The sequence below is a fragment of the Thalassophryne amazonica genome, chromosome 7 (assembly GCF_902500255.1).
Source record: "Thalassophryne amazonica chromosome 7, fThaAma1.1, whole genome shotgun sequence".
Classification (NCBI taxonomy): Eukaryota; Metazoa; Chordata; class Actinopteri; order Batrachoidiformes; family Batrachoididae; genus Thalassophryne; species Thalassophryne amazonica.
This window is the reverse complement of record NC_047109.1, coordinates 86,228,651-86,241,277: the sequence shown is the minus strand read 5'-3', so window position 1 is coordinate 86,241,277 and position 12,627 is coordinate 86,228,651. Positions and strand designations below refer to the sequence as shown.

Sequence of the window (12,627 nt, the reverse complement as noted above, 5' to 3'; positions counted from 1 at the left end):
TATTCTACCATGCAAAGTTAAAGCCATACATCAACAACATCCAGAAATGCCGCCGCCTTCTCTGGGCCCGAGCTCATTTGAAATGGACAGACACAAAGTGGAAAAGTGTGCTGTGGTCTGATGAGTCCACATTTCATATTGTTTTTGGAAATCATGGACATCGTGTCCTCCAGACAAAAGAGGAAAAAGACCATCCAGATTGTTACCAGTGCAAAGTTCAAAAGCCAGCATCTGTGATGGCATGGGGGTGTGTTAGTGCCCATGGCATGGGCAACTTACACATCTATGATGGCACCATCAATGCTGAAAGGTACATCCAGGTTTTGGAGCAACACATGCTGCCATCCAAACAACGTCTTTTTCAGGGACGTCCCTGCTTATTTCAGCAAGACAATGCCAAGCCACATTCTGCACGTGTTACAACAGCGTGGCTTCGTAGTAAAAGAGTGCAGGTACTAGACTGGCCTGCCTGCAGTCCAGACCTGTCACCCATTGAAAATGTGTGAAGCATTATGAAGAGCAAAATATGACAACGGAGACAGTGGACTGTTGAACAACTGAAGTCATACATCAAGCAAGAATGGGAAAGAATTCCACCTACAAAGCTTCAACAATTAGTGTCCTCAGTTCCCAAACACTTATTGAGTGTTGTTAGAAGGAAATGTGATGTAACACAGTGGTAAACGTACCACTGTCCCAGCTTTTTAGAAATGTGTTGCAAGCATCCATTTCAAAATGAGCATCTATTTACACAAAAACAATAAAGTTTATCAGTTTGAACATTAAATATCTTGTCTTTGTGAGCATTTGCCCACTCAAGTCAGTTACGACGACGAACTGGAGTCAGGTTGAGACCCCGATGAGGACGACGAGCATGCAGATGAGCTTCCCTGAGACGGTTTCTGACAGTTTGTGCAGAAATTCTTTGGTTATGCAAACCGATTGTTTCAGCAGCTGTCCGAGTGGCTGGTCTCAGACGATCTTGGAGGTGAACATGCTGGATGTGGAGGTCCTGGGCTGGTGTGGTTACACGTGGTCTGCGGTTGTGAGGCTGGTTGGATGTACTGCCAAATTCTCTGAAACGCCTTTGGAGACGGCTTGTGAACATTCAATACACGAGCAACAGCTCTGGTTGACATTCCTGCTGTCAGCATGCCAATTGCACGCTCCCTCAAATCTTGCGACATCTGTGGCATTGTGCTGTGTGATAAAACTGCACCTTTCAGAGTGGCCTTTTATTGTGGACAGTCTAAGGCACACCTGTGCACTAATCATGGTGTCTAATCAGCATCTTGATATGGCACACCTGTGAGGTGGGATGGATTATCTCAGCAAAGGAGAAGTGCTCACTGTCACAGATTTAGACTGGTTTGTGATCAATATTGAGGGAAATGGTGATATTGTGTATGTGGAAAAAGTTTTAGATCTTTGAGTTCATCTCATACAAAATGGGAGCAAAACCAAAAGTGTTGCGTTTATATTTTTGTTGAGTGTAGGTTGAAGAGGATTTGCAAAGCATTGTATCCTGTTTTTATTTACATTTTACACAATGTCCCAACTTCTATTTGGGGGCTCATGTTTACACTCACACAAACCAAAATATGATAACATGACTAACTTTAAAATAGGTGACTGTAAATCTACAGAAACACATTGTGTTCTTTGGTTGCCTTGCTTTTAATTTTTTGGCAGATAATCAACAGATGTGTCTTATCGTGTCATTTTGCAGAGGCCTTAGAAACCACAATGTTGAAGGCTCAGAAAAGCGTGCAATCTGCTGATGTGTGTTCAAAAAAAGTGACACAGAAACACGGTGAGTCAGAAAACAGTATATAAAGTGACAATCTCATCCGCTGCTGCACACAACGTCCTTCTTCAGACTTCAAGGTAACTTCAACACTTTATATCCACGCACTAACGTAAGACTACTTTACTTCTTTGTGATACAAAACGTCCTGACATACGTGTTCTATATATATTCTACCACTGATACAAACACAAGCTAGTTATTCAGAGCTCATTACACATTTGGATATTAAGTCCTGTAAGTCCTTACTATCCAAATGTTGAATGATAATGTCCCCATAACAGATCCAAGGTGGATCGACATGTTGATTTGGCACATGTTTTACACGACGTTCCCTTCCTGATGCAACTCCACATTCCATGGAGAAATGTAGCAGGGGTGGGGTTTGAACCAGGAACCTTCCACATTGAAACCAAGCGCACTAACCACTTGGTCATTACAAATTTGGACACAGGGGAATTATTGTTAAGTTTCTATATTCTGTTTTATTGTCTTCATATTAGATGGTGCTTTTGATTCTGCTGATGTTGACAGCATGCGCTGCTGCCCAACAAGGTAAAACACACTGTACACTCTTAATTAAATACTCTTTATTAAACACATGTGACATGTGTCTACAGATGTACTAATCTACAGGATTTACAACTGTTCATGCATGATTATTTTTAACAAGTGTATACACACACACACACAGACACACGCACACACACACACACACACACACACACACACACACACACACACACACACCAAAAAACAAAAACAAAACAAACAAAAAAAAGACTAGACTCACAGGACTATTCCTGTTTAAAAAAAAAAAATACAGTAGCACAATTTAAATAATCACAGTGTGTCACTCTAAGATGTGTGACAATGTTATTTCTTTGAAAAAAATTCAAAACTAGGAATATCATTCTGAAAGTTTATGTGTAATCTGCAGCATGTTCAAGATTATGAGATATTTTTTAAAACAGAAACATTGTTTCTGGTAGATTCATTGTTAAATATTTAACAATGAATATGAAATAAACAATGAACAATGAACAATTAAATATTGGCGGTGTGCAGCTTTCCCAGTGGTTCCGTGGAGGTTGCTGCATCTTTGCCCGGTTCCTGTGAAGCCTTGGACGCGAGTGGCTTTGGCCTGAGGACAGATCATCCCCTGGTCTTGTCTGCTGACCCTTGGAACTCGCGGGCGCACCGGCATCTTTGTGGGCACTTCCGACATCAACTGCCCCGGTGTTAGTGGTAGCACGGCTTCGGCTAAGCTACTATCTGCTACCGGCGACACCTCCATGGACATTTTTAACATCAAATTTTCCGATGTTGATAGTAACACGGCACTGCCTAAGCCAGTGATTTTCAACCTTTTTTGAGCCGCGGCACCCTTTTTATATTTACAAAATCCTGCGGCACACTACCAACCAAAATAATATTATAATGCTATTACCTCTGGTTTTGTGCAAAACCCAATTATCGCAGTAGAAAATCGATACAGAAAACACCGCATTTCGAAAATCCTCAAGCATTTTGCGCTCTGATCTCAAGTAGGGCTGTCACGATTAGGAATTTCTGGAGATGATTAATTGTCAGACAAATAATTGCGATTGACGAATATATTGTCAATTTTTTTTCTTTTTTTCCCCTTCTTTATATTCTACTATTGTAGTATAATTACACAACTCTGGAAGAACGTTTGGCTTCTGTGAGTGGAGAAACTGGGAATGGTGCAACATTTTTATTTTTATCTTCATTTTACATACAGTCCCAATTTTTTCTGATTTGTGGTTGTTTCTGTTGCATTTCTGAAATTATTTCTCCTCATCAGTCACGTTTTGTGCTTAAACACTGCATTAAGCCCATATTGAACAAATAAATACCTTTGGAAAGTAACAGCTGTTAAAGTTCAGAGTTCTCACCTGCTTTTTGTGATCTGTGCGTCTGAACATTGTTTTTTTTTTGTGGCTCAGTTCATTCATATATTCTCATTTTTTTAAATATGTTTTTAAAGCTATTTGACCATTTATTTCATCTCATGATCTCATAAATTCAGCATACGACGCACACATGGTGTGAACAGGACGGTAACGGCAGAATCACACCTTTAGAGAAAGTTCAGAGAGAAGTAAAGGCAGCTTCACGTTTCCATTTTGTTAACGTTCACTCGGGTTAAAATCCTCTCTCTGCTCCGCGCTCGCTGCGCACTGAACATGTCGCGCCTGCATTCAGGAATCTCCCTCACCCACCCCCTCCCTTGCAGTCTGCAGCCTGTTAACTCCGCGTGTGCGCGCACACAGGCACAGACACACACACCGACAGCTCCGCATTTTAGACGCGGCTTTTGAAGGAGACGGCACTGTTTTAATCGGCCGTCAGCCTCCTTGTTATTGTCCCACCTTAAGACGAGAGCGAGGCTGCAGCACGTTTGACATCAGATTCTGAGTCGTTTTATGCTTTGTGGATAAAATAAATAATTCACGGTAATCGCAAATATGAAAAATAATGGCGAATATGAAAAATACCCACGGCACCCCTGACAATTGATCACGGCACCCTAGGGTGCCGCGGCACCCCAGTTGAGCTGCAATTCGCTACCAGTGTTATATCTGATGAGACGACCGCAGTGTGCATCGGTCCGGAGACTCCATTAATTGAGGGGCGAGTGGTCACAGGCGATTCCTGCAACAGCGAGTATATAACTTTACAAAATCAATCAATCAATCAATTTTTTTTATATAGCGCCAAATCACAACAAACAGTTGCCCCAAGGTGCTTTATATTGTAAGGCAAGGCCATACAATAATTATGTAAAACCCCAACGGTCAAAACGACCCCCTGTGAGCAAGCACTTGGCTACAGTGGGAAGGAAAAACTCCCTTTTAACAGGAAGAAACCTCCAGCAGAACCAGGCTCAGGGAGGGGCAGTCTTCTGCTGGGACTGGTTGGGGCTGAGGGAGAGAACCAGGAAAAAGACATGCTGTGGAGGGGAGCAGAGATCGATCACTAATGATTAAATGCAGAGTGGTGCATACAGAGCAAAAAGAGAAAGAAACAGTGCATCATGGGAACCCCCCAGCAGTCTACGTCTATAGCAGCATAACTAAGGGATGGTTCAGGGTCACCTGATCCAGCCCTAACTATAAGCTTTAGCAAAAAGGAAAGTTTTAAGCCTAATCTTAAAAGTAGAGAGGGTGTCTGTCTCCCTGATCTGAATTGGGAGCTGGTTCCACAGGAGAGGAGCCTGAAAGCTGAAGGCTCTGCCTCCCATTCTACTCTTACAAACCCTAGGAACTACAAGTAAGCCTGCAGTCTGAGAGCGAAGCGCTCTATTGGGGTGATATGGTACTACGAGGTCCCTAAGATAAGATTGGACCTGATTATTCAAAACCTTATAAGTAAGAAGAAGAATTTTAAATTCTATTCTAGAATTAACAGGAAGCCAATGAAGAGAGGCCAATATGGGTGAGATATGCTCTCTCCTTCTAGTCCCCGTCAGTACTCTAGCTGCAGCATTTTGAATTAACTGAAGGCTTTTTAGGGAACTTTTAGGACAACCTGATAATAATGAATTACAATAGTCCAGCCTAGAGGAAATAAATGCATGAATTAGTTTTTCAGCATCACTCTGAGACAAGACCTTTCTGATTTTAGAGATATTGCGTAAATGCAAAAAAGCAGTCCTACATATTTGTTTAATATGCGCTTTGAATGACATATCCTGATCAAAAATGACTCCAAGATTTCTCACAGTATTACTAGAGGTCAGGGTAATGCCATCCAGAGTAAGGATCTGGTTAGACACCATGTTTCTAAGATTTGTGGGGCCAAGTACAATAACTTCAGTTTTATCTGAGTTTAAAAGCAGGAAATTAGAGGTCATCCATGTCTTTATGTCTGTAAGACAATCCTGCAGTTTAGCTAATTGGTGTGTGTCCTCTGGCTTCATGGATAGATAAAGCTGGGTATCATCTGCGTAACAATGAAAATTTAAGCAATACCGTCTAATAATACTGCCTAAGGGAAGCATGTATAAAGTGAATAAAATTGGTCCTAGCACAGAACCTTGTGGAACTCCATAATTAACTTTAGTCTGTGAAGAAGATTCCCCATTTACATGAACAAATTGTAATCTATTAGACAAATATGATTCAAACCACCGCAGCGCAGTGCCTTTAATACCTATGGCATGCTCTAATCTCTGTAATAAAATTTTATGGTCAACAGTATCAAAAGCAGCACTGAGGTCTAACAGAACAAGCACAGAGATGAGTCCACTGTCCGAGGCCATAAGAAGATCATTTGTAACCTTCACTAATGCTGTTTCTGTACTATGATGAATTCTGAAACCTGACTGAAACTCTTCAAATAGACCATTCCTCTGCAGATGATCAGTTAGCTGTTTTACAACTACCCTTTCAAGAATTTTTGAGAGAAAAGGAAGGTTGGAGATTGGCCTATAATTAGCTAAGATAGCTGGGTCAAGTGATGGCTTTTTAAGTAATGGTTTAATTACTGCCACCTTAAAAGCCTGTGGTACATAGCCAACTAACAAAGATAGATTGATCATATTTAAGATCGAAGCATTAAATAATGGTAGGGCTTCCTTGAGCAGCCTGGAACACAATCCAACACACTGAAACAAAACCACAGGTACTTTCAAACTGTTAATCATGCTAAGGTGATTTGGGATCGCGAATGTAAGCGGAAAGGAATTCTTGGAGGCCACTTAAACATACGGAGCCTTGTTCCTAAGCAGGAGCAAATTGAACACTTATTGACAGACTCAAATTTGGATTTCCTGGCTCTGAGTGAAACGTGGCTAAATCCCAATATCCCTATGCAAATGATCGACATTCCGGGTTATGTTACTTTTCGTAAAGATAGACAAACAGGAAAGGGAGGAGGTGTTTTGACATATGTTAGGGAAACACTTCATTGTATTGAAATTAATGTAGATTCTTGCAATATGGAATGTTTAGTTTTAAAGATCGTTTTATCACCAAGAATGAGTTTTAATATTGTGATTTTATATAATCCTCCATCTTTTAACGTATCCTTTTTTTCAAAATTAGATGAAATTTTTAAACAATTAAAACATGATAGTGAAATAATTGTGCTTGGGGATTTTAACATTAATTGGTTGGACAAGCAAGGTAAACAAAAATTAAAGGCAGTAACTTGAAAATATAAATTAAAGCAATTAACGGTAGGTCCAACAAGACTCACAAAGACAAGCAAAACTCAAATAGACCTTATGTTTACAAATAAACCAAAACGTGTAATAATAATATAATAATAATATGAATAATAATAATATGATAAGTATAATCTTATCACAGGATTATCTGACCATAATTTGACGCTAATTGCTAGAAAGTTAACAAAAACGCGTCTGCATTATTTTGCACAAATGCCAGTTTTCAAAAAAACAAAAGGAATTAGAAAAAGTGATATGTCTCATCTTGATAATGACGTGAATAGTATTAACTGGGACTCCGTCCTTCAAACGCAAGATCCAAAGAATTGTTGTGATATGTTTACAGATACATTATCACAAGTGATTCAGAAGTACACAAAGCCCCTTAAAATGAGGAAAAGATGCCAGTCATTACCGTGGTTAACTAGTAAATTGTGTCGGTTGATGAAACAAAGAGATACTGCTCGTAAAAAGGAAGTTTCAACAGAACAATATACTGACAATGCTATTTATAAAAGCCTCAGAAATAAAGTGGTTAGTGAGATGAGAAAAGCTAAAACTGAATATTTTATGTGCTTGATGGAAACGTCCAGGGGTAACAGTGCTTGGCTATGGAAGCAAATACATACACTGACAAAGAATGACTCCAAACAAAAAAATAGATCTTTAATACAACTAAATATAGATGGCAATTTGATTACTGACCAAATGAAGATTGCTATCTCACTTAATACCTATTTTGTGACCTCAGTGGAACAATTAGCAGAAACTTGTAAACTTATAGAGCTCCCTGAGATATCCATGGGCCCATCAGAAACCACATTTTCAATATTTCAAATTAACGAGGACTGTGTTAAAAAATAGTAAGTAATCTCAAACCATCTAAAGCAAAAGACATAATTGGATTAGATTCTGATTTTGTTAGAAAGCATAAAGAATCTCTAGTTGGCTCTCTAATACATTTGATTAACCTATCCATTTCTAGGGCGAATCTTCCACAAAAATTAAAACAAGGTCTCATTAGTCCAATTTTTAAAGCTGGAGACCCAAACAAAATATGTAACTATAGACCAATTTCAGTCCTTCCAATTCTGTCAAAGGTGCTTGAAAAAACAGTGGTGAACCAACTTATTGATTATCTGGAAAGTAGTAATATTTTACATCCAAAACAATTTGGATTTAGGCCTAGATACTCAACAGAAATTGCTACATGCTACCTAACAGACATGATTAAAAAAAATCTGGATCAGGGAAATGTGGTTGGAGCAGTGTTTTTAGACCTCCGTAAGGCCTTCGACACTGTAAACCACCATGTTCTCCTGCACAAATTAAAGCAGTTAAATTTTTCTCAACAGTCTCTCAGCTGGTTTACATCTTATTGCGAGTAAAAATCAATGGCTCTATATCGCCATCTCAGGAGTATAAAATGGGTATACCACAAGGTTCCATCTTGGGCCCTATTTTATTTTGTCTCTATATTAATGACCTTCCAACCATTTGCACTGAGGCTGAATGCCAGCTGTATGCTGATGACACATTAATCTATGTCTCAGCAAAAACTCCAGAGAAGGCTGCAGAGCTTCTTAATAGACAAATGACCCGGGTCTCTCAGTGGCTGGAGGATAATTTGTTTTTTCTAAATTGTTCTAAAACGGTGTCTATGTGTTTTTCAATAAGGCAAAAGCCCAAAGAAAATTTTAGGATACAAATAAATCAAAAGGAAATTCAAAGAGTAGATGAATTTAAATATTTGGGGGTCGTCTTGGACTCCCATCTTAAATTTGAGAGTCACATAAAGAAAATGACTAAGACAGTTAGGACTAACTTGAATTGTTTTAATCTCATAAGATCTTGCTTGTCAATTAGTGCAGCCACATTATTTTTCATGCAATGATCTTGTCTCATTTTTTATATTGCATCACTGTTTGGGGCCAGGTGAACCAATCCTCTCTAAAAGGTTGGAATTCTCTTTACAAACAAGCCTTAAAAGTGCTTGACCAAAAGCCAATTAGGTGGAACTATTGTAAAATCATAGAAAAGTATAAACTCTTAAGCTTTGAAAATCTTTTGAAGTCTTTGTTTTTGAATTTAGTTTTTAAATGTATTAATGGTCTTGTTCCTGATATTGTAAAAGGAATGATTCAAAAATGTCAAACTCGCAGTATCATTACAAGAGGAGCTGTGAGTGGAGACTGTAGACCAGTCCGATGTAAAACAACTTTTGGACAGAATGCGTTTGCAGTTAAAGGTCCACAGATCTGGAACACCATACCTGCCGAATTGAAATTTCTTATAGACCTGAATGATTTTAAGCATAAAATAAGACAATGGCTTAACTTAAATCAAATCTGTAGACATTAGCCATATTTTATAGTGTTTTATTGTATTGTGATATTGCTACTATCATGTGTTGTTGTTGTAATTATGATTGTGTAAGTGTCCATTTTATGTTCTAGGGACCAGGTCTGCGAATTAGCTATTAGCTATATGACCTATGAACATGGCATCGGTTATTGTAGCAATGCTTTTTGTTCTGTCCCTATCAAATAAACAGAGAAAGAAAGAACACAGATTATGTTGAACACACAATGACCTTTATTTATAACATCTGCTTCATATTTTTTGTCTTAATTTCTTCTCTCTGAGATTTTTACCATAAATCTTAAAATAAATAAAGAGATAAATAAAGACATAGAGCATAAAGTAGAGTTTCACAATTGAATAGACAGAGATTGCATTATACTACAATTTCTTTATTATTTGTCTGTTTAATAAATATATTAGTAAATTCCTCATATGTATGTTCTATAAATATTGTTAACATTATATGTACAAAAGAATACAATGTCAGTTTTTTTTTTCTTACCTTTTACTGAGATATTATGATTATTTGTCATTCATTCTTTAAGGGTTATGTGCACTTTATCTACTGAATGATGTTATTTTTAATATTAAGTTATACTAATTTGCAGCTCATTCATTCACTGATTCATACTGTACATCATCTGACCGTTTCTGCATTTTCAACAGTAAATAATATAATTTTACTAGATTAGAACATGCCGGTTATACTGTAAAATGACATGATTTTTCCCATCCTGTTTACACTGTTTATATTATATTAAGAGACAGGTTGCACACTCATATGCTTGTAAGATTATGAATAAAATAATCCAATTTTTGATTTTCAGATGAGAAAAGCTCATGTTTCATAAAAAAAAAACTGTTATTGACAAACGATGCAACAAATCCATTTTTTGTTGTTGTTGTTGTTCCTTCACTGTGTTTATTCTTATATTATCACTGAGCAGGGAACATTAATTTTGTTTTGTGGGATTAGTTCTCACATCATTGTAGCCGCTCAGATTCTTTGAACGTTCAAAGAGCAAAGCTATTCCTGTCAGATCTAATTTTCAAAATCATTTGCTGTAAATTGTCACTTACTTGATGTGGCTGAATGAAACATTCAGTCTGGGGCATCATGAAACCCACACAAACCCACTGTGTTTTATTTTGAATTTCTCTCTATTTCAGATTTGCTGGGCAAAATGTTAACCTTCCCGAAGCAAAGCAACACAGCTCACGTGATCATGTCAAACTCAAGTGAAAATATGAACGCTGTAACTGTGTGTTTGAGGTTGGGATACATGTCAAAGGTGTACAAAAACAGACGCTGTGTATATGAAACCTGTGAAAGACTTCATGATTTCTTCTTATTGTTTGCAGGTTCTTCACAGATCTTTGTCGGAGCCACACTCTGTTTTCTGCGGCCACACCAGCGAACGACAATGCCCTCCTCATTTTTAAGGGGTCCAGAAAAGATAAAGTTTTAGTTTATGTAAACAATGAAGAGGTGGAGTTTTTAGCACAGGATTATGTTCGGAACATGTGGAACTCTCTGTGTGTTACGTGGGAGTCTGTAAGCGGACTTGTGCAGTTGTGGCTCAATGGGAAGCCCTCGGCAAGGAAATTTGCCAGCCTTGGAGTTAACATCACCGGATTACCTCTTATTATATTAGGACAGGTACAGAATCCTGCATCTACATTTTCATTTTCTAACCAACATTTTAATACATACTATGTGTGTGTGACAATCTGTGTGTTCTCAACAGGATCAGGATTCTCAAGGTGGACATTTTGACATCATTCAGTCTTTCGTTGGCATGATCACTGATCTGCACATGTGGAATTCCGTCCTTTTACCCTGTGACATTAAACGCTATATGGACGACCAAAACTTTCCCCAAGGAACCGTTTTGAACTGGAGTATGTTGGGGTTTGTGACCACAGGAATAGTGTTGGCAGAAGACTCACAAAAGTCTTGTTTGAATAACTGCTGAAAGTGGCACTGTGGGAGAAACCAGTACAATAATCATCCTTTTTCTCTAAAGCTTGTTTGAATCTAACCTTTATTTTGGACTCATCTCTCTATCAGGATGAATTTCCTGTGTGTCAGTTGTGACAGCTCAATCACACACAAAAAAATTAATCAGACCCACTTTGGTCCACATTTATTCTCCTGATTCAACACATTTTCCTGTATCACAAATTTATATGCTGAAAAAATGTGAATAAATTCTGCAGATGCATAGCTACCTTGTGTTGATTTTGTTTTATTAACTATTAAGCATAGAAAACCCGTTGTATTATTTTTGTTTGGAAGAATGGCTTTTGGTATTCATCCTTTTTTGGTCCTTGTGCTTTAGCTGATTATTACATTATAAAAAACACAGATTTGAGCGTCTTCATAATTTCAGGATCAACCTGACACTGCCTGGTTCAGCATTTCACGCAATATTTTTTGTCTGCTGAAACAGTTTTTCAATTTTCAATTTCAATTTATTTTCATTTATATAGCGCCAAATCACAACAGAGTTGCCTCAAGGCGCTTCACACAGGTAAGGTCTAACCTTACTATCCCCCAGAGCAGCAGTGATAAGGAAAAACTCCCTCTGAGGAAGAAACTTCAAGCAGACCAGACTCAAAGTTGTGACCCTTGGGCCATGTAACAGACATAAATTACAGAACAATTCACAAAACGAATATACAGGAAAAGCTGTTGGTGCACAGGACAGGAGGGTCATCACAATTACCACACCCATCTCTGGATGGCAGAGTTGAAGTGATTAAATGGAATTGAATTAGATTAGATTAAAGGTCATTTCATTTTGGATTAGATTAGATTAAATTATTAAACTTGATTAAATTTGATTAACTTTATTCGCTATATGTATGTGCATATGTGAATGATGAAATATGTGAAGACGCTAACACAGATTTTTTATTTTGAAACATTTATTATAAGGTAAACTATATGTACACTGTACAAGAAGTCAGGCATATTAACATTTAGTTTTCAATATCATCAGATACATAACATTGGACACTTAAACAACTACTAAACGTGGAGTCTTCAATATCATAATCATGATCAGTCTTCAACAACATGAAACGTCAGATATATAACATTAAGGAGTTTACTACATAATACATATCACATACAGTCTTCAGTCATCACTAACACAATCAGAGTGTCTCACTCAACCAGTTCACAACTGACATCTAGTAAGCAAGGGAGTCTTTGATCATAATCACCATTATAATGCAATCTTCAGACACCACT

At 37.9% G+C, this 12,627-nt stretch overlaps 1 protein-coding gene across 1 annotated transcript; it reads left to right on the top strand.

Moving 5' to 3' along the window:
* Positions 1–2,310: 2,310 nt before the first annotated feature.
* On the top strand, positions 2,311–11,344 carry LOC117513485 (serum amyloid P-component-like). Its single transcript, XM_034173663.1, has 4 exons — positions 2,311–2,362; positions 10,539–10,641; positions 10,731–11,028; positions 11,117–11,344. Exons 1-4 carry the CDS (start codon positions 2,311–2,313, stop codon positions 11,342–11,344), a joined length of 681 nt encoding a protein of 226 aa, XP_034029554.1.
* The last annotated feature ends 1,283 nt before the right edge of the window (positions 11,345–12,627 follow it).

Excerpts from the sequence above, each read along its gene's own strand:
- LOC117513485 (XM_034173663.1), top strand. The coding sequence starts at position 2,311 with ATGGTGCTTTTGATTCTGCTGATGTTGACAGCATGCGCTGCTGCCCAA. Across the intron at positions 2,363-10,538 it reads ATGCGCTGCTGCCCAACAAG|ATTTGCTGGGCAAAATGTTA; the intron begins GTAAAACACACT and ends TCTCTATTTCAG. Across the intron at positions 10,642-10,730 it reads GCTGTAACTGTGTGTTTGAG|GTTCTTCACAGATCTTTGTC; the intron begins GTTGGGATACAT and ends TATTGTTTGCAG.